The 23439-nt window shown below is 33.7% G+C and overlaps 2 protein-coding genes across 2 annotated transcripts in view; one reads left to right on the top strand and one right to left on the bottom strand.

Annotated features, from left to right (window-relative positions):
• Window positions 1-148: 148 nt before the first annotated feature.
• On the bottom strand, window positions 149-13478 carry HELRODRAFT_194640 (hypothetical protein; the record flags this gene model as incomplete). Its single annotated transcript, XM_009033392.1, has 16 exons — window positions 149-1338; window positions 1655-2209; window positions 2314-2525; window positions 2910-2984; window positions 3136-3159; window positions 3736-4095; window positions 4266-4455; window positions 4941-5610; window positions 6210-6318; window positions 6434-7662; window positions 8250-8746; window positions 8862-10482; window positions 10737-11641; window positions 12271-12597; window positions 12822-13028; window positions 13426-13478. The coding sequence occupies 16 exons, from the start codon at window positions 13476-13478 to the stop codon at window positions 537-539; spliced, it is 7836 nt and encodes a 2611-aa protein (XP_009031640.1). The 3' UTR covers window positions 149-536.
• Window positions 13479-14126: 648 nt separating this feature from the next.
• HELRODRAFT_104360 (hypothetical protein) overlaps window positions 14127-23439 on the top strand; it is a gene marked incomplete at its 3' end in the record, with an annotated part of 11654 nt that continues 2341 nt past the window's right edge. The window contains exons 1-7 of the mRNA XM_009033391.1: window positions 14127-14327; window positions 15105-15243; window positions 15556-15634; window positions 16075-16121; window positions 18562-18740; window positions 21182-21288; window positions 23218-23311. Coding sequence (XP_009031639.1) covers window positions 14226-14327; window positions 15105-15243; window positions 15556-15634; window positions 16075-16121; window positions 18562-18740; window positions 21182-21288; window positions 23218-23311 — 747 coding nt within the window. The remainder of the gene's footprint in view (window positions 14328-15104; window positions 15244-15555; window positions 15635-16074; window positions 16122-18561; window positions 18741-21181; window positions 21289-23217; window positions 23312-23439) is intronic.

The raw sequence follows: 23439 nt of genomic DNA, 5'->3' as shown, positions 1-23439 counted from the left end.
TCTATATATGTATATAAATATATACACGGGCCCTAAGATTATGAAAAAGATTCCAACTACTGCTTCATCTCAGAACTCAGCTGTTTCCATAGGTTTTATTTCATTGCTCGCCAATGCCGAACGCTTATTTCAATATAGAAAGACATCAAGTTAGACAATCTTTTACACAGGCAAACGAGGCCTGTACTAATCAATCCAAACGCTGAAACAACCGAAAAAACGTCAGAACACTCTAGCCTAGCACATTTAAAAAATTGTCATTCCACAATTAAATGAACAAATTTATAATAAAAGGCATTTTGTCACAGCCGTCTTAAGCAATTTAAGCGGTGTCACAAGTAAATTGGAATACCCAGCAACAAAAATGTAAACAATATTAACATTATATACATGTACATTACTGATTACTATCTCCTATCTCTCTTTCACACACACACACACACACACACACACACACACACACACACACACACACACACACACACACACACACACACACACACACACACACACACACACAACACATCGACATCAACTTAATATCTCAAAATAGTAGCATTTATGTTGGCCATAGTTTCGTCTAGGGCACTTTGGCACCTTTGGAACGAATCTTCTCTGGCGAAGTAACAACTCATATCGAATTTGTTTTCAGCAGATGACGTCACCACCCAATATGACGTTGTAAAAGCGCCACTTTTAGAATTGTCATCGCCTAGGTTATTGACGTTATCATCACCATCATGATCGTTGTTGTAGCTGCTGCCTTCTTTAGCATCATTGATGGATTTTATTTTCTTCAAACTCCTAACTATAGTGCCTTTATACTTAAACGGAATTCCACTTTTAATCGTATCTTCAACCCTGGCCACTGCAAGATTTATAGTATTTATGGAGGTTGATTTCTTTAGCAGCGTTGATCTTTTATCTTTGTTAACGTCACTAATCTTCTCATCGTTCTTTTCATCATCTCCTTCCCCGTCGACATTGTGAATTTCTTTAAAATGGCAGAGGATGGCGCAGCCAAAGGCGTGTTCGTAAAACTTGTGGTCGAAAAATTTTTCCATCAGATTGAAAAAAAATTCGCTGAAACAAAGTGAGGTCGATGATGTCGGTGGCGACGATGATGAGGCTAATGTAGCTACCACACCGGATACCTCATCCTCCAAACTATCCTGACAATTCATGGCGATAGATCCTGGATATATGAGAAGCAAGTTGAAGGCCAGGGACGAAATGACGTCATTTTCACGATGATGACGAAGATGATGATGAGTATTGATGATAGTGGTGATTAGTTGTGTCATCATTTCACTCAGATATTTGGCGTTGCAAGGGTTTCTGCAAGGAAATAAAATCATTTAATAATAAATAGTTACTAGTTTGCTTCCAAGAGTTGATTACGAAAGTGAATAACCACATTTAAGATTGCTCAAATCCTTATTCATTCAAGTTAAGTAAAGCCATATTTTATGTGGATATGTAGAAGGCACGACTCTAAAACATAAAATTTCATACCTCAACTGGACACTAACGTCCATCTAACACAGCATAGAAAAGAGCTATTTTGATGTCAAGTTAGTTTTTAGATCAAATCACACAATCATTCCAATAAAACCAAATATATTTTCAATCATTCCGTCTCGTGACCACTAACCTCATAACCAGCCAGCCAGAGTTGACGAGAAGCATGTACACCACAGCAAACCTCCTCTCCCCAATCAACTTGCCCAGAACGGACTTCCAAATATCGATATCGTTTATGCTATAAGATGCAATTAAACCGGCGCACAACACCGCAAAACTCGACAGCCCATCCCTTTTACTGAACTCCTGCGACGAGAATGTACAACCGCCGCTATTTTTTATCAGCATCCTAATTAGTGAAGATTTATCTAGGGATGTGAAAGAATCGAACGATTCTTTTACATTTAACGATTCCAACTTAGATACGGATATAATATTCGTTAATAATTCGATTAACTCATCAAGCGAATTTAATTTAAGATGTTCGGCCACCGACATGGGATTGGTTAGGCTTAAGAAGCAGGTAAGCGCTCTAATGCGGTTTTCGGCGAATCCCGTTCTGTCATTGGTCAAGGGATCAACCAAAACAGAATACAATTGGTAGGTATCTAGTTGAGAGAGAAGATAGATAAGTCTGATAAGATTGTTGGCGTCATCTTCTTCACTCTTTGTCGCTCCAAAAGTGCTGTTAAAATAAAATCAAACCATTTTAATGAAGAATAAAATTTAATGAAGAATAAAAAAGAAATAATAAAAATGGTTATGATGAGGAATGGAACAAGAATTAACTTTTTCTCTCCACCACCATCATTATCATCCACTCCGGCAGGAACGATAACGGAGACGTCTAAAAATTCATTGTTGATCTGAGAGCTTGGCGTCAGCCACATGTCAACCAATGTTGATCGAAGGCTTGCAATGTCAAGGTCGAAATAGCTATTCAGATTCTCCACCGCTGCGTGTACTTTGCACGTATCCTGACTGAAGGATCTGTATTTGTGCTGTTTGATTGGTTAGGAAGAAGACGAGAGGTGAGGAGATGAATTATTTCACTAAAAACAAACAAACAACGAAGCAAATGTAACGCGGTAGTATATTCTTAGTGGATTATCTAAAGGCAACAAGTCAGACGCGAAAACGCGCGAATCACTGCATCAAATACGTTCGTGTATCTTTTTGAATTTAAACCCAATCCAAAAAATAAAACGCCAGTGGCGGATCTAGGAGAGAGGGGGGGGGGGGGGGGTGTCGAAAAACTATGGCACCCCCGTTATGATCAGTGTTATTAAAAAACATTAAAAGTCAGTTTTTAGACAGGAATATTTATTTTTAATTTTTAGACACGAATAATTATCATCACAAACAATGCGCTATAATTCAAATACTTTTGAAGATGTGGCGCTTATATAGTGAATTAAGCTGGTAGTTTTTTTTACTAGATTCATGAAGTACTCGATATCCTGAGCAGGAAAATGTATAATTTGGTAATGGAAATCCAGAGTTTTGGATATATAGTATCTTGAATCGATCAAATAGTTATTATGTATTACTATAGTTCAATTTTTTGGAATGTGGCGCTGATATAAATTTAGCTAATAGCTTGCTACCTACCGGATCCATGTAGTGCCCAATCTCCTGAACATGAGAATGTATAATTTGGTAATCTTGACGTCTTTGATACACATTGCTTTGAATCGACAGAATAGTTTTCATTATGTATTACAGAATACACACTTTAACTAGATTTTTTTTTTAAATGTGACGCTGATATAGTGAATTAAGCTGGGTAGTTTATTTGTTAATAAATTCGCGCAATGACGGATTTATGGACGTGAATACGCGAAGTGAATGGTTGCCACGGTGTTGAGGGATGCTTTTTTCCATGGCGATCCATTTTTTGCAGGCGGTCTTGCATAATTTGTACAGGTCGAGGCGAGTAATTTTTAATTAAAATTTAGTAAAACTCAGTTTTTAGTCAAAAATCGACCAAAAATTGACGTGATGAACAAAAAAGGTCTCTAGTCTAAACTTAGCCCCACTAGTACAAGTTTGGTTAGTTTCTTGGTCTCCAGTAAATTTCAAAGTTTAATATTTTTTTTTTAAATTTTGGCACCCCCCGTGAAAGCTGTCTAGATCTGCCTCTGACCACAACAAACCCGGCTGATGTTAGTACTTTTTAGCAATAGTTAATATCAAACTTATCCAACTAACCCAGGCTTCTAGAACAGACTTATGTTCATAAAGCTTCGTAATCAAGGCCTCACCGATTACAGTCTTATTGTAATCGACGGTGAAACCACTTTCAAGGAGAATATTGTCAGGAGATAGAACCATTTTCGCTAAATCATCAAAACCCCAATGTTCAAGAATTTGAGCCAACTCGAGTTTCTGGCACTCCATCTCACACCTGATCATCATGTTTACTGGTATACTGCTGGCTGGCACGGTGTTGAGGGATGTTTTTTCCATGGCGATCCATTTTTTGCAGGCGGTCTTGCATAATTTGTACAGGTCGAGGCGATGCTGAGAGTAAGCCGTTGATGTCAGCTGGTCCACGACCCATACAATGATCTGGTGGAATGGAGGTTTTCATACGTTAAGCGGTAGTAATCCATTGCAAGAAATTTTAAATTGGAAATTAAAGTTGGTTACATCACTATGAACACAGCGCTATAATTGAGACATCCTCAAAATTATATATACAAAGAAAAAAAAAATTAAGAAAGGAGATCAGCCAGCACCTTGACGGCCACAGAGAGATTGTTCACCCTCTGGCAGAGCTGGAACACGAGGTCCAAATGTTCAGTTGGTATGGCATCATCTCCACCGCACACCTCCTCCAACTTCACGGCGTCCTCTATGATATTCCGGATGGCCACTATCAGTATATCATCTTCCGGGTATCTTAGAGATGATGACATTGACAACCATCTGCCGGCAATTAATGGATTAATTTATTTATTTAGTATTAATTGTTATTACTATTTATTTAAGGAAAATAGTAACACAATGACGAAAAAAAAGGAATATTGAATCTATTGAAACACAAAGATAATATCAATGATATCAAAAAACAAAAATGGCGAAATTATGATATATACGGAACTTACTTATAAATTATGTTTTAATTATAATTAATTTCTCCCTCAATTAATTTCACACACACACAAACAAACTCACACACACACACACACACACACACACACACACACACAGCGCATGTAAATGGATACGTGCGAAAGCATGCATTACACACATTGCACGTGATAGTCAGAGATCTTTTGTAATCGAACCCGGGAAAACAGCAATAGCAAGAACAGATGTCTTAACCCCTAGACCAGCAAATCAGCATGCTATCTGGCCACCCATATATAATAAAAAAAATGGTAAAAATGTGAAATTGATAAGCAGCGTACCCGAGGGCATTGTCATAACATATCTCCTTGGAAATGATTTTCTTCAAGAGTTGAGATGAAAAGAAATCGTGGAAAGACAGCCTGTCATCGGCAACTTGTTTCCAATTTTCCTTCTGAACTTTTCCCAGCCCTCCAGCCGACGACGACGAAGCCGATGACGCTTTATTAACAGCTCTCAAGTGACTGATTGGTTTATACGATTGAAGGAATGTTATTAAACTTATCTTATCATCTGTCGATAGCTGTGAAGCGTTCTGCTGGTCGGTGGTTGCTACTGCCTCATAAGCACTCACATTCTGCTCTACATTCTGCATCATTCTAAGTATAAAGTGAATTCTATCGTAACGTCTGCCATTCACCTTATCCAAATGGCTACTCAGCAGTAGTAGTAATTCAGTAAATACTTTATCTTTAATCAACAGCGAGCAAAATACTTCAACTCTTGTTAGCAAAATGCTGGCAGTATTATTGAGTGTTTTTTGAGATGAAGAAGCGGATGACGATAACGGTGATGATGATGATATGATGGGAGACGACAGGATGGAATTGATGATGGAGAGATAAGCGGATGAAGTGCTGAGTTTGAAATCTCTGCAGAAGTCCAGGAGGTCGGCATTTTCAAAGTGAACACTGATCGACATTGCATGGAGGCTCTCCATCTTCGAATGCTCTGTTTGGAGATTAGATCATTTGATCATTTATTTCTCAGTAATATATCCAGTTTGAACAAATTAACTTATACCTAGGGCATCGAACCGGAACTGAATCGTAACCGAAAACCGTTAAAAACTGAAATTTTGCTCGGAACAAAAACCGTAAAACGAAACGAAAAAATTACGGTTCGATGCCATGCTTAAACCAAGCAAGGAATGGCGATCTAGGTGTTATATTCTATTCATATTTTACTCTAAATTTTTCGAGCTGTGACGAACAAACGGTTAAGTCTGGGAGATTCAAAATAAAATTTAAAAAATATCTAAGTCGCCATGCCTTTACTTGCACTGTCCTCAAGATTTTAAAGCGAATGTGAAGATATCAACACCTAACATCTTCGTTCTTACACAACTTACCACTAACAAAATTAGTAAATGTATTAGTAATAATTAAATCAATAAATCAATAAATCAATAAATCAATCAATCAATCAATCAATCAATCAATCAACCAATCAACCAGCCATGAGTGAATGAATGAACGAATGAACACACACGTTAAAACAAATTAATTCATAACACAGTTGAGAGCATGAAGCGAATTACAAACATTAACCTAATTTCATCCTCCTTTGGGCTAGAACGTAGGCCCAAGTTGATTCCAACTGCATCCTGATGAAGAATGACGTGTCCTCCCTCTGAAGAGATGTGTAACCAATCGCCAGCTGTTAAAGTGGATCATTAAAAAATGTAGGTCAAATTGCATACCGGTCAATAACAACTGAATCGAAGATATAAATGATAAAATATATTTAAATTGTAATAAATGAAAAATGTTACATTAGCCAGGGCTCTTTGAAGTTTGAATTTATTTTCCGCCATCTTGTAAGTGAGAGCCAACTTCGGGAGTGCTTCGTCGAAAGTGAAGCAAGAAGACATGAGGGATATGCAGGCCTTCATCTGGGGTCCATTCGAAATTGATGAGGATGACGCGTGTGAAGTTGGTAGCAGGGCGAGGGTTTTGTCGACCAGCGATGAAATGGTGTTTATTAATTTCTCAACGGAAATTACCCTCATCTGGGGTAGGGACTGCGGGGTGACCGTGCTCCGCCTTTTAGTGGCATCTAGAGGGGCTAGCGTCATATTTCCGAGAGATACCTCCCTCGAAGGAGATGTTGTCGAGTTCGATGTCATTAAATTTTTGTATAACTCTAATAATGTACAATTGAATGTGAAGTAGGATTCTAAAATCAGATGATCCTGCTTATTCTTCAGCAAGACTTCTTTCAAATTATCAAACAACGATTCAAATTCGCCGACGTCACTATCGTATTTGACATTTGACCCTTGGAGATTTTTGTCGTCTGACAATGTCAAGGTCATTAATCCGTACAGCAACTTGGACACAGATGACCATTTATATAGCAGTCCTCTGGATGAGATATTATTAGAATTGTTGGAATTTCCAGTGAAAAAATTCCTCCTCTCAACTTCTACATCCAGTTTCGCATCGTCAAATTGTGAATAGTCAAAAGAAGATTTGAATAAACTCATCAATAGAGTTAATAATCTCTGAATCTTAAGGTGCACTTTTAAGTTATCAACGCACACATCAGGCAGAAGCCGATTGGACGAGTTTAATTTCGCAAGTAGTGACATCACGTGATCAGCCGGAAGATCGCCATCATTCGTCCTCACCAGGTCACATATTTCCTCCATCAACTTCATATAGTCATCGTCGGCATTTAGCTCGTGACTACATACAATCTTATTAATGTGGGTATTCTCTTTAGGATTTACCCCCTCAATGGTCTTAATACTTGAATCTGGACCTGATGCAAAGAACTCAATTATGTTTTTGTAATATTGAAGGCTTGCAGATTGGGAAGAACAATCGCCAGATGATGCTAACTTATTGTATCTCTCTCTGGCTAGGTTGCTGGCGAAGTAGGAATAATTATATTTGACGGATCGGAAGTGGGATTCGTTGGAAAGGATTGACCGAGCGAGGTCGATGACGTCATCGCCGATTTTTTCTCCGATACTGTTTTCCTGCTTCATATCTTTACCTGACGTAGATAGGATGGGTTTTTTTATTCTTCATAAATTCTGACAGATGCAGAAATTGTTTAAATACAATTAAAACATTTTTTTTCTAAAAAAAAATGATAAAATTATTAACTCAAAAACGTTAAACAGCAAAATTAAAATAATAAAAATCATGGAAAATGCTTCCTAGAAAAGTGAACAAACGACAATTTGGCTTTCTATGACCGTATTAGTAATAAATTAGAGACGTGTAAAAAGAAATTTCATAAATTTCTCGTAATAAAAGTTTACATGTAAAAAGTAATTCAACTAAAAATGTATTGGTAGTTAGTAAAGTTGATATTGGTATTAGTAACATATTAGCAGGTAATCATTACAACAATGATACATGAAACATCCATCAAATGGAATCAGGAAATTTTCATTTTAGAAAAATCTAGACAAAAAAAGTAAACAGAGTAAAGTTACATCAGTAATTTAATTAATACTTATATAGCATAGTAATCAGTAATTACTACATTAATTAGTTATACATTAAAGATACATAACAAGTAATTTTGAATTTTTTTTTAAATTGGGAAAGGATCCAAGTAGAGACAACACTAACAATATTCCTCTCCATATTCTTTTAGAAATTTTTCAACCATAGCATCAACACCATCCAGTAGCTTGAACCCGTCCTCAAACAATCCACTACCAATCAAGTGCACCAGTCTGTGGAAAAAGACGTCGGAAAGCAGGTAAGCTCCTCTGCCTGCTAACATCATAGCATCAAACAATGCACTCTCTACTCTACTGGATCCACAATTATCCTCATTAACACCAACACCTGCACCACTACCATCACTGGCATAATCTTTATTGACGATAATCTTTAAGATCTCAGCAGGGCATGCGATGAACTGAACTAAATTGAAGCCGTATTTTTTCAGAATGCACTCCAAGTTGATTTGATTCTTTCTATCTTTAATGGACCTGACGAGCGGATGTTCAACTGCCACCAGGTTCTCCACCATCTCCTGGATGCTATCACTCCATGGTACGTTGCACCAACTTGTAAGGCTGATCAGTGCTTTGCATTTATTCACAAAAGAGCCGATGCACCTGTCGAGATGAAATGTCATTTTTTTCATTAATATGTCTGAAATTATCAGACAAGTGATGAGTTCATTGAAAGGAAATTATAATAGAGAGACATGAACAACTATACTTAAAAAACCTTGCTATCCTGGCAACCTTTTCTTCATTCTTGTAATGGATGACGTTCTCAGAAACGTTCTTGATGTAATTTAGCAGAACGACATCAACATTCAGACTCTTGCTCAGCAGGTATGGCCTGATGACGTCGTCAATAACTCGTTCGACTAATTCAACAGCAACGACTCTGTCTAACATCCGAAAAGCAATCGTTTCGCTATTTTCACGCTCGACTATCGAAAGAGGCAATGGACAGCCAAATTTTTTGGTCACTTCTTCAGCATTTTTCAGGTGGCACAAAAGCCTATGCAGTGCTACCAAGCTGTCTTCATCATTTTCGTGTGCGTTTGCGAGAAATGAAGCACTGCAAATCTGAGCGGCCTTGTCTCTTGGCGACACCTCTAAAAATCCAGTACCGCAAGACTTCACGAAGCTGTCAGCACTATTTCCTGATTTCTGATCAACTCGATCATCAAAATCTAAAATTTTGCACAATCCTATGGCGTTATAGGGCCAATAGCCAGGCTCCAGGACTTCAAGCTTCCTGGCATAATCTTCAATCCACTTGGCCAGCATCCTGATGGCGTCATAGCTGAATTTCGCTACTGGGAAAATGACATTCTCAATGAATTGTTTAACGTCCGATGAAGCAATGCCACAGTGCAAGCAGCTTAGTATCTCACTAATTTTAATGCAGCAGTCGTCGTTGTGGCCACCTCGCCCGATGATCAACTCATCTTTGTGGCGATTCATGAAAATTTCTGCACAGCCCAACCAGCCTTTTTTGACGAGCATTAAGAAAATGTTCGGAGCGCTCAGTTTAGAGTAATTATTCCATTCCTTGGGATTGTACGTCTCAAATATTACAGTGTATGTGCCGAGTTTGTACTTGAGTTTGTACATGAGGTCTTGTAACTGTTCTATCATTTTTAATTCGTCTTCAGAGGAGAACTTTGTGACGTTGTTTTTATCGTTGCAGTTGTTGGATGCGTCTCTTTCTACTGACGTCTGACGAGATTCCAGTCGGCTTTCAATGGCTGTCATAACTCTGTTGGCATCTTTCAATGTCAGGAATGTTATGGAGAGGATGGATTTAAACTCCCAGTAGGCTACATCAACTAACTGAATGCAGTAGATGAGGTCGTTGACCAACTTGTTATACTTTTTTAACTTCAAATTATTCCTCTGATTCTTCTGGAAGGCTTGACTCCAACTTTTAAACGATGAATGCAAGTTATCAATGCAATATCTGAGCCGAGCTTGGAAGGCTGGTTTCACATCTAGCTTGAACTTTGTAGCCAGATATTCAACCCTAGCAAACAACCCCTTCGATACGAGCTTCAACAATTGTGCCCCCAGGTCTGTCTGGTCCAAGGAGAATATCTTGATGAATTCAGTTGACTGTTCCACTACGCAGTATATTGTGTCACTGCATTGACTGCTGTTACTATTATTACCACCAAGAAATCCCGGACTTGAGTTAGTGTAACCAGTTAGTGAGTGCTGGCCGATGATTGAGGAGCTGACATTTGGAGTGCGGAGCCGAAGTGATCTGAGATTAGTGCTCTGTTCACAGATTTTTACTCTTCTATTTAGTTTCATGCTAGGAAAGCTTCTTATTTCCATGCATATGGTGTTGTTGCCTGTTGTTTTGGTGAGGGGAAAAAATAGTTTTCTCAATCATTGTTTAACAAAGAAATTATTGTAACTAATAAGATAACTGGCAGGAATGAAACAATTTAAACTAAAATTTTTCTTTTCATAATAATAATAACAATAATTTAATTAATTAACTAATTAATTAATTAATTAATTAATTATTCAACTATGTAGGTAAGTAATTATTAGGTGGTTTGATTTGCTTGGATAAAATAATTTAAACTATAAACTCAACGACCTGCATCTACAAGGAGAACCAATTCCTTCTCAATTAGGAGTAAATCAAGAATGACATCATCACCTCTACCCTCCATATTTGCTTCACCATCTCTTCTAATAGCATCATCACCCTCTCTCTCCACTTTGCCATCATCGTCGTCATTTTTACCGGGATAGCTCCAGATAAATTCCAAAGCCATGGTTTCTAGGTTGATGGTGAATAATGAATTGTTGTGATGAACAACTGATGCGTTTGTGCCAGTTACTGTGGTGAACATAATTTTGGTAGAAGTTGCTGATGATGTTTTTGGAATCCTAGATGAATGTTTCCGTCGGTGGAATTCATCAAAGTTTAACTCGAAGCTTAAACTGTACTCCCACTCACCAGCATCATCATCTTCACCTCTAGCCTCTCCACAAACATCACTATCTCTGATTACATTTTTAATGACACCTCCTTCATCACAATAAGCCTCATCTGGAGCGCCATCCACAAAGCTATTTACAATGTTGTCATTATTATTATTCTTATTGTCATCATCATCATTATTATTTGTATTATTAAGTCTATTTTTAGACCAGACAAGGACCCGCCCATCAGACCATAGACCAATCACATCCCAGGTCTGGTCATCAATGAAACTAACATCCACAAGTTGACTGGCAGCCTCATTAACCGCCAATTCAAACGAGATGCACTCATTATCATAATTTATGTTCATGCTAAAATAGTGGGCTATACTAATAAATGGCCTTGTAGCATTATTATTATTATTACTTAAACTAGCATATTTACTTGTAGTATTATTATTATTAGTAGAAGTAGTAGTTGGAATGACTGATGGATCAAATGGTAAAGAAATGAAGACCTCCCCTCTAATGTTTGCAAATAATAGTATCATAGAATCTCCATTACTGTCACAGCTAATTTTGTAAAAGAAAACAAAAATTTATTTTTACAAATTAAAAAATTTAATGAAATTATTAAAAATATATATTATCAATTAATAATTGATAAACATATTAAAAATTATAATTATATAAATATATATATTATATTATTATATAATATATATATATGATATTATAGTCATATAAACATCATTAAAATTATAGAACTTAGGGATTGTCAATTTAAAGATATCATAACATTTATAACTTTAACTATAATTTTTTTAGTTAGGGCAAATAGCTTGTGTCCAGGCCTTATAATAAATAAATATAAAATTAAGAAATTTAAATGACACTATAAAATAATATATTTTTAAATTGACAATATAAGTTTTATAGTTTTAATAATATTTATGTAACTATAATATTACATAAATATATAATAACATAATATATAATAATATAATACATAACTATAATATTTAATAAGTTTATCAATTATTAATTTCAGTTATAACAATTATTGGAACTATAATTTTAATAATATATATATAATTATATATAAAATAATATATAATAATATAATATATAAATAACTATAATATCTAATAAGTCTATCAATTATTAAGTTAGAGTTAAAAAGTCAAAGAAAAAAAACTCACATAGAATAAAGTTTCATAATAGAAATTTCATCATTAATACCAGAAAAATTCCCAGCAAAATTCTTCACCCCGTTAAAACTGTTTCTAAAAAGATCATGGAAACTAGACGAATATACGCCGGATGCCGTGTTAACATCATAAACATTCAGAATCAGCGCCGAATCCAACGTGACCAGCCACTCATGGTAGATGGCGCTTGGGTTTTTTCCATCTTTATACATGTCACTATTATTTGTGTTGCTGTTTAGTTGTCTGGTGGGGGCTGTTTTGGTTTCACAACAACAAATGACTTTTAGTTCTTTGTCGAGGGCCAAAGTTTGTAAAATCCTGATTAAATTCAATGTCATATGATATATGAATTAGAGTATTTTTATACAAATTAACATCAATGAAATCAGAAATGAGCTAGAAAATTGTGATTAACTTTTACTAAACTATTTAAATCATAAATTACATATAATTATATGAATAAAATATTATAAAAAAAAGAAATTTATGCCACAATTGGGATCAAATTTTTAAATAAAAAATCTTTCAAATCTTGTTATTACTTGTTATCATCAGCACTATAAATGTAAAGGTTAGTCCCAGATGCCAAAAAAAATTTTTTGCTGGTAGCACAGGATAAACTGGAATTCTTTGTTGCTGCTGCTGCTGCCACTGGATCATCATTTGCACTCTCTGGTAAAGATGGCAGAGGAATGGTGGTTTTCAGTTCAAATTTTCTTGTGTCGGAATCAGTTGTGTCAAAGTCAAATCTGGGGGAATGAATGAACAATTTGCATTTTAATGAAAAATTATAATTTATTAATTATAAATTATAATTTATAATAGATTCACTAATCATTAAATTAAAATGATCATAGAATATAGTAGCACACTAATAACAATGTTTATGAAATGAATAAATTCTAAATTAATTGTGAAATTTTTGTTTAGTAGTTTGATAAAACTTATGGCAAACGTTAAGTATCTTCTCCATTGCAGATAATTACGCTTGCCTTCTTATTCTTAAAGATGTAAAAAAGTTAAACATAATTAACTGCATTGGGTATGAAACATGACATTTGCCTAACTTACTTTAATTTTAGTTTTAGAAATTTATTTATTTAGTTTTAGAAATTTTTAAAATTAAAACTGTAATGTCAGACAGACCTGATTGTATCATTAGCTGATACATTAAGAATTCCAGAAGAGTCCCAAGACATATTTACTTCTTTTTAATAAAAATTATTAACCAATTTTTAATTTAATAATTAATGTTTTAATTTCTTAATTATTTATTGTCTTTATAATTTAACTAGTTATTATTTAATAATTAATTAAAAAATTATTATTTTAAATTAAATTATTTTAAAACAGATGAAACAAACCAAAACTCTAAATAACAGAAGACTGAACCTGGAACTTTGAAAAAAAATTACTGATTGACAAGAAAACTGTTTTAATGCAAAATTAATCGCAAATCTTCTAGATCTTCTAGTATCACCCAAAAATTATCTAAAAACATACGCCATTAACGATTATTATTCAATAATTCTTAAAAATAAAGGAATTCATTCATTTTTAATTTTAATTTTCTTCAAATTTCCCGCAGGCGATATTGGCGATACAACTAATTGTAAAAATTCAAAGCTATTAGCATCTGTTCATTAATTTTATATTTTGTAAAAATTAAACATTTACAAACAAATTAATTCATTTCAAATATTTTAAATTAATCTAATTATATAAAATTAACATGCTGAATGTAACTAAATTAATTTAAAAAATATCTAACTATCTCATTTTTAAAATTTTACGTGTCTTACTTACTAAAATAAATTTAATAAACAAAAGCTTTTTTGTTTTGTTATGGTTGTGCGAGCCGAGTCGAAAAGTTGCGCACGGAATTTCAATTAAATTCCCTAATTTTCTAATCTAACGCTTGGATTATCGGACGGTTAAAAAATATTATGGCCGTGGCAGATGGAGTTTTAATGAAATGCGATGTTAGGGAGCCAGCCGTGGCCGCCACCACCACCACCATGCAGCTGCAGCAGCTGGATCGATGTTTGGTACGTACGTGACGTCGGACACGAAGGAGCGTGCACGCTTTTTAGAATTTTTTTTTTACAAATTTGTGATTATTTTTGTTATTAATAATTTAAGGATTTAATTAAATTATTAGCTTTTAATTTAAGTTTAAGTTGCATTGTGTGGGTTAGCAATTAATTGTTCCTTACCAATTTTCTATTTCTGCAGATGTATAATAAAATAATATAAAATAAATAAATAAATAAATAAATATATAATTGAAAAAAATTAAATAAAAATTTTGAAATATTGCATTATTTATTTATAATAATTAAAATATCAATTCATTTCTTAATCAATGCTAATGTAACATAGTGCATTAGATATGAACATTATAATAATATAAAATAAATAAACTTATTATTCTAGCGAGCCTAATGCTAATCTAATTCAATTGTACAATATGATATTTTTTAATTATACTACAATTTTTATTATCTATTTTTATTTAATTATACAAGCAGTGCATAAGGACTTATGTTAAGTTGGTTTTCTAGATTCTCCAACTCAAATTTTAAAGAAAATTAAATCCTAGATGAATGCATTGATTAACGAGGTGTTGATATGATAGATCACATTGTCTTAACATGTTATTCAATGTTTAGATTGTTAAATTGGTTTTTTAGATTCTCTAACTTTAATAGAAACTTACGTATGACTTAAATATACTTTTCTGTGTATCTGTATATATATTGATTTTAATTCTCTTAACCTTATAAGTTCCTAATTTTCCTAATTTTCTTTCAAATCCCCACCAGAGGAACAAGCCGAGGCAGTCATACACGGACATCATGATGGATGACGATGATATTTACGGTCAAAGGTCGTTCGACTTGCAGTCAAAGTTGAAGAAATATCCTGACGACGATTCTTTTTATAATTCCATGAAGGGGTCTGGTCAGTAGTGGTGGTGGTGGTGAGTAGATGATTGGTTGGTTGATTGATGACTGACTTACTTACTAATTGATTGATTTAATTAATGACTTGATGACTTAATGACTTGATTGAATAATGAATTGGTTTACGATAATAAATGTTTTATTGGTTGCATCCCAGCAACTAACTTACTCTAACACCAGTCTATATTAATTTTTATCTTTTAATAATGCAATTAATAATTATTATCAATTATGTAATTTAATATAATTGTAATAATTTTATATTATAATTATTACTATTAATTATGGTTATTTGTTTTCAAATGCACAGAAGTCACTCTGACCTACTTTCAGACTAATGGATTTGACACTCCTATCTTGGTTAAGGATAAAGCTGGTCTTGGATTGAGGTTGGCTGATTGATTGATTGGTTGGTTGGTTGGTTGATTGATTGACTGATTGATTGACTGATTGATTGATTGATTGATTGATTGATTGATTGATTGATTGATTGATTGATTGATTGATTGATTGATTGATTGATTGATTGATTGGCTGGCTGGTTGGTTGGTTGGTTGGTTGATTGGCTGGTTGGTTGGTTGATTGGCTGGTTGATTGGCTGGTTGATTGGCTGGCTGGCTGATTGATTGGTGGGTTGGTTGATTAATTGATTTATTGGTTGTTTTTTTGGTTGGTTGTAGATTGGTTGGTTCCGTAGCTGACTAGATGGCTGAATGAATTGATGATTAGTTTGTTTATTCATTCAACATCTATTCATTCATTCATTCATTCATTCATTCATTCATTTATTCACTCATTCAATCAATCATTCATTCATTCATTTATTCAGGATGCCCAGTGAGAATTTCACAGTTAGTGATGTGAAAAAGTGTGTTGGTAAGTTTAGCATGAATGGATGAAGGAGTGAACGAATGACTGATGGAATGAATGAATAAATGAATGAATGAATGAATGAATGAATGAATGAATGAATGAATAAATGAATGAATGAATGAAAGGATAAATTAATTGTTTAAGGATTTGATAGTTGAATGAATACATTTATTATTTATGTTGATAGAATAAGTAGATGTTTGGTTGGTTGATTGATTGATTGATTGATTGATTGATCGAATAATTAAGTAAATGAATAAAACTAAACCAATGAATGAATGAATTATTTGATAAATGAACTAACAAATGAATGACAGAATGATTAAATATAAAAAAAGGAAACTTGTACACGCACACACAACAAACACTACTGCTACTACTACTACTACTACTGCTGCTGCTGCTGCTGCTACTACTACTACTACTACTACTACTACTACTACATGCTACAAACCAACAGAACACATGCTACAAATGCACACAACTTATAAACCTGCCTTTTCTACAAACACACACACACAGATGTGCACATTACACACACACACACGCACACAACAAAAACACACATACATTTATACTATATGATACCATACTGGATACCATCTTTTATTCACTCCAAAAAAAAAATAAAGCTAGGATGACTGTGATAAAGAGCTCATCTAGCACAGCCACTCAATGACTGATTGAGTTAATGAATTAATATTAAATGTAAATTTTTCTTCTTGCTTATTGTTATTAGAAATGATTTTTTACACTTCAGTTTTTGAAAACTTTATTTATTCTTTCATGTATTTAAAATATATATCGAAGAGCCATTACCAATATTAAATGAATGAATGAATGAATGAATGAATGAATGAATGAATGTATGAATGAATGAATGTATGAATGAATAAATGAATGAATGTACACAAATTAACGTACGTCAAACAAAAAGTAATGAGAAATTTGAGTTAAATAAAACAGTATCTCTCTCTTTTCTTTACACATTCTTCATATTCCTTAAAGTTTAACAAAAGTTTATTGAATTCTTCTTTGAACATAGCAAGCGATGTTTCACTGTAAGAAAAGTAATTTTTCAAAAATGTCATTCCAAATCCTCCTTCCTATGCAGACAGCATGAAAATGCAACAGATCTGTCAACAAATCGTTAACTTTTTGTAAAAATATATTATATATCATATTAGATCAATGTATATATATATATATATATATATATATATATATATATATATATATATATAATTGTCATCTACTACCATAACTTAGAATAATGTTTTATATATATTTATATAATTTATATATATATATATATTTGTGTAACTATGCAATGTGTCTTGCAAAAGTTTGGTCATTTTAGTTTTCTCATCGAAATATTTTTGACAATTTTTAGTTAAGGCACTATTACAAGTATCTTTCTGTTTACTTTTTGTGTTTTTGAAGAAATAAATAAAAATAACTAAATATACGGATATATATCCATGCATTAGATAATAATTTAATTTAAAATATTGCAACAAATCTGTCTTTGAGTTGTCGGTCATCAGATGATTGACACGTCTTGGGTTGTTGGCCATTTTAGAATACTCGTCAAACATTGGGGGAGGCAGCTTGGACAGTTGCTTGAAGACAAAAGTGACTGTGAACTATTAAACTTATTAGTGGGGGAGAAAAGTTGGCATATGTACATACATACATTCACACACGCGCACAAACACACGCACACAACATGCACACCAAAACACGCCTACATACACATACTTACACCCACACGTACATACACCCACACGTACATACACATCCATACACATACATACACAAACACACATACATACACCCACACAGACGTACACAAACACACATACATACACAAACACACATACATGCACCCACAAAAGCACACATACATACACCTACCCACACATACATACACCTACCCACACATACATACACCTACCTACCCTCGCATACATAAAAAAAACACAAACACACATACAAACTAAACCACAAAAACCCGCATACATACACCTACCCACACATACTTACACATACATACACCTACCCACACATACATACACAACATACATACACCCACACACACATACATACATAACATACATACACCCATACATACATACACAACATACATACACCCATACATACACCCATACATACATACACAACATACATACACCCATACATACATACACAACATACATACACAACATACATACACCCACACATACATACACAACATACATACACCCACACATACATACACAACATACATACACCCACACATACATACACAACATACATACACCCATACATACATACACAACATACATACACCCACACATACATACACAACATACATACACAACATACAAACACAACATACATACACCCACACAGACATACACACACACACATACAAACACAGGTTCATGGCGTACAGTTGATGTAATGGACGTGAGAACGCAGAAAGATCTGGAAATGTCTATGAAGGAGTGGACGTCGTACTACGAGTCGGAGCCCTCGAGGCGGGATCGACTCCTCAATGTCATCAGTCTGGAGTTCAGTCACACCAAATTGGAGCACTACGTCGATCAGCCTAGTGTGGTTAGTGCAGTTGTGTAGTAAAAATAGTTGTTGTAGTAAAAAAAAGTTGTAGTAGTAAGAGTTGTTGTAGTATTAGTAGCGATAGTAGTGGTAGTAGTAGCAGCTGTAGCAGTAATAGTAATACCGTAATAGTAGTAGTATTAATAGTAAGTGACATTTTTTTTTGTTTTTTTTTGGTTTATGTTTTTTTTCTTCTTCAAAATCGGATCTGGTGTGCAAATAATTTTTAATTTGTTTATATTATTATTAAATGTAGTGGTAGTGGTAGTAGTAGTAGTAGTAGTAGTAGCAGTAGTAGTAGTAGAGCAGCAGTAGTATTAAAATTATATAAAATCAAAATTCCAATTATATATGTAACAGAAATGTCAGATAAATACATACACATTAACTCACGCTCACACACACACACACGCTCACACACACACATACATCATACTATTATTTATATATCATAATACTGTTATGTTTCCTATACCAAATGGTAACAATATAATCACAGCTGAGATTGAAAATTCGCTCACCAAGAATATTAAAATTATTAATAGTGTAGAATTATTTAAAATATGTGCTTTTTCTAACTAAGAAAAGTTTTTTACTTGTTTTTAAATAAGTAGCATTTAACATTTTTTTTAAATTTCATCAAATCAAAGAAAACAGTATCAATGAAATGAAATTTATCTGGAAACCAAAAATGAATTTTTCCTGTAACGGTCACCAGTTACTTATTTATTAACAACGTAATCATATCATACCTAACAAAAACGACTCCAGTCACAGTAATATCATACAAAACACACATAAACATGCTCTGACTGGCACACTCGTATAAATAGACACATAAATAAAGACATATGTATAAATAGACACATAAATAAAGACATTTGGCCATGCACCAAGTATAATGAGTTAATAGCTTGAATTTCATGTAGTATCCCAAACACATATCCCATCCTATCCCATACCCATGTTTGGTGCTTGGATGGGAAACTTTCAATCTCACAGTATGAGAATAGGAAAGAGGGGTGTGTCTGGTGAATTTCGTTTGAATGTCGTTGCTAAAAGTGAAAAAATTGGTAAAATAATTAAACTGCTGTTGACGTAAAAATTTAAATACAAAAATTGATTTGAAGTAAATGTGTAATTCTTTAATGGGTAAAATGTTGAGTGACGAATAATAAGCCTTGGTTATGTGAGTACACAGTGAAAGGGTAAATATTAATTAGTCTTATGAACCGGTTTTGGCATTTTTGAAGATAATTTAGACGGTTTTCTGACTTCCGCCCCATAAAAGATTGTAATAATTTAAATGTGGATATATCGGGGTATAGTAAAGTTCAATCGTGATGTCGTAGTTTGTTTTAGATCTAATTTTATATAAAATACCTAATATTTTATTGATCTTAGTTGAAATTGATTTTATATGTGGTTCCCAGGAAAAGATTCTCATTACATTAGCACTCCTAAAAATTTTGTAGAGTACGATCTAGGTAATGCCAAATTGTTAAATCTTATATCAAGGTTGCATCATTGTGTTGGTAATTATATTATTGTGGGGCCGAATAATACACACACACACACACACACACACATATATATATATATATATATATATATATATATATATATATATATATATTACGAACGTTTACTTTATGTGCAGTGTGCTATGCTTTTGTGTCAAACAGTTGTACGAACAAATTAAGTTATATGCGCTTGATAATTTTTGAAATTGTTTCTGTTTTTTCTTTTTGGTGGCCTATAAAGCTTAATAAGCTTGTATGGTCTCCAACCCATTTTTTGTGGTTAATAAAATTTGTAAATAATAAATAAATAATAAAAATAAACTCTCAATAAATTGGTTATTCACAACAAATTGGTTATCTATTTAACAATAATAACAATATGAACGTATATATGTATATATATGTGTTGTATATATGTGCTATATATATGAATATATATATATATATATATGTATATTTGTATATACATGTGTATATGTTGGTAATAGACCATAATTTTTACAATATTCTATAAATTCTACCGAATGTGTGTTAAAGATCGGGTTTTGTGGAGGTCGATGAATCATCAGTGCAAATTTAATTTATATAGGGAAATATTCAGTGAATCATCGGAATCGAAATATGGCCTTATTTGCGGCATGAATTCGGAAATTAAGTTTATTTTGAATTTTAATAAACTAAACGTTCTCCAAAAAATTTCGTGAGAAAAATCGAAAAAACGAACTACAAACATATTGACGCCAAACATTCGGTAGAATTTATAGAACATGTGTATACATGTATGTATGTATATATATATATACATGTGTGTGTATTTGTATATATATATGTTCATGTATATATATATATATGTGTATATATGTATATATATGTATGTAAAGATAAGCTTCCATTATTATGATTATTATTATAATTAAGGTGCACTGTATGGACTGGGTGGACCTGGCTTGGCCCGCCTACCTCAGGGAGCTGCAGACGTCTGCGACCAATCAGCTCGCCACGATGAAATATCCAAAGGTTCAAAAGTAGGTCAAATATCGTCGTAGTTTATTGTTACCATTATCGCTGTAGCTGTTGAGGTTATTGCTATTATTCCACCTCAGACCATCATCATATTCCATCTCAGACCATCGTCATATTCCATCTCAGATTTCAAGTTTAGTAAAATAAATATACACCCACTACACAATGTCAGTTTTCGGTTGCGATCAACTGACTCCTCCCACTCTAGTCAAATGAAGCAGTGAAGTTAAGCGCTCTTCTCTCCCTTGTTGCTTTTCAACCTCTACCTTAACCCGTTAATGAAAAAAAAAAACTTCTGAGTTTCAACAACGCTCAGAAAGTTAAGTACTGCATGAATCTAGTAGCAAACTACCAGCTTAATTTACTATATCAGCGTTCACAGCACCAGATTCCAAAAAATAATTTTCGTAGTTCATAAAGCCATTCATATTCGTGTCTACAAACTCAAAATGATAAATATTCCCGTCTAAATAAAATCTGAGTGATATTGACTTATAATTGAACAACAATTTGTAATTGAACAACAATTTGTAAATTGAACAACAATTCGTATCTTAATATTGTATCCTAGTTCTTTCCATATTGTTATATTCTGTTGTAATCTGGTTGTTTTATTTTTATTTTTGAAATCTTTCTATATTGTTATAATTTTTCAGTTGGGGCAAAGGGCTTGTGCCCAAACCTTATAATAATTAATAAATAAATAAATAATAACGACACTGCTCACGACGGGAGGCACTGCTCTACATGCCCCAACGGAGGAGTACTGCCCTACACGCCCCCCTAGACCGGCCACTGACCGTCACTAGTCACTATACGTCACATGCCTTCTAGAGGTCCTATTTAAATTCGTTGGAAAATGTCTGATCCAGCAGCGGTCGCCAGATGCCAACCGACACAGATGGGGAGAGTCTTCTGACTAACTAGCTCTGGGGAGATTTACACATGGCACAGCAAAATTTTATCTAGAATGTTAGAAAAATTGATCCTGATGTCTTACAACTTATTTCCTGATGTCTTTGTTTTTGCCAAAAAAACATAGACGGATGAATTTTTTCAACCACGGTGGCATCTCTTTGAGTCGTGACGACATGGTTGAAGTGTTGCCGGCAACTGTCTGCCTCAAGACCACCGCCCTCAATTCGAGAGAATACAAAATGACCAAGTATTCAAATAATCAGCCTAGTAATTCAATTGAGAACTTTAAATTCAATTTAAACTGGTACCTCATTTGAAGTCTGACCTTCGGGTTTTGATTGATTTTTTTAAATTTATCACTGAACAACGTGAAGTTGTTGGTCAGGCGTATTTTGTGACAGCCTCATTAACTGTTCAACGTCGTCCAAGTACACCGTCGCTGTTTTGGTCGAAATGTCGTTTGGATCTTGGTCTTAAAACTTATTCATTTTATTGTTCATTCGTTGTCTTCTTTTTAAATAATTTTTTTAATTTTTTAAAATTTAAAATAAATTTTTTTAAACAATTCTTTCGTCCTATTCCAACCTGTTTCTAGTTTATTGTTTGCAGTTTTTGATCCATTTCATTGCTCATTCGTTGCCTTCTTTTTTTAAAATAATTATCCCAGTAAGACAGCCGAAAGTGAAAAATGATTCCTCCCACTTTCAGTCGCCTTTTAACTAGAATTGTTTAAATTTAAAATAAAAATTTAAAATAAATGATTTTTTGGAATGAATGAATAGAAACGTCATTAGTCAATTAATTAATAATCTATTAATTAATTAATTAATTAATCTATCTATTGATTCTTCTTCTTTCTCGCGCCTTATCCTTTCAGGACATTGGCGACCATCGACCTCCACAAAACCCCATCCTTAACACACATTTTTAACCTTTTAACCTATTAATTAATTATCTAACTAATTAATTAATTAATTATTATATTTATTCGTTTTTTTAAATTACCTCAAAAGATACTGCCTGATGAGTGTGCAAGGCTGCTACACGGACTTCCATATTGACATGGGAGGTACCTCGGTCTGGTACCACATTCTCAAAGGTCAAAAGGTCAGTTGAGAGAGCGTGTGTGTGGTCGGTCGGTTGTTGGTTGTTATTTGATAATTAGTTGGTCGTTTGTTGGTGATTGGTTGGTTGGTTTTTGCTTGTTAATTGATAATTGGTTGGTTGGTTTCTGG

This window comes from Helobdella robusta (genome assembly GCF_000326865.2).
Source record: "Helobdella robusta unplaced genomic scaffold HELROscaffold_90, whole genome shotgun sequence".
Taxonomy (NCBI): Eukaryota; Metazoa; Annelida; class Clitellata; order Rhynchobdellida; family Glossiphoniidae; genus Helobdella; species Helobdella robusta.
This window is presented reverse-complemented; position numbering and strand designations above follow the sequence as displayed.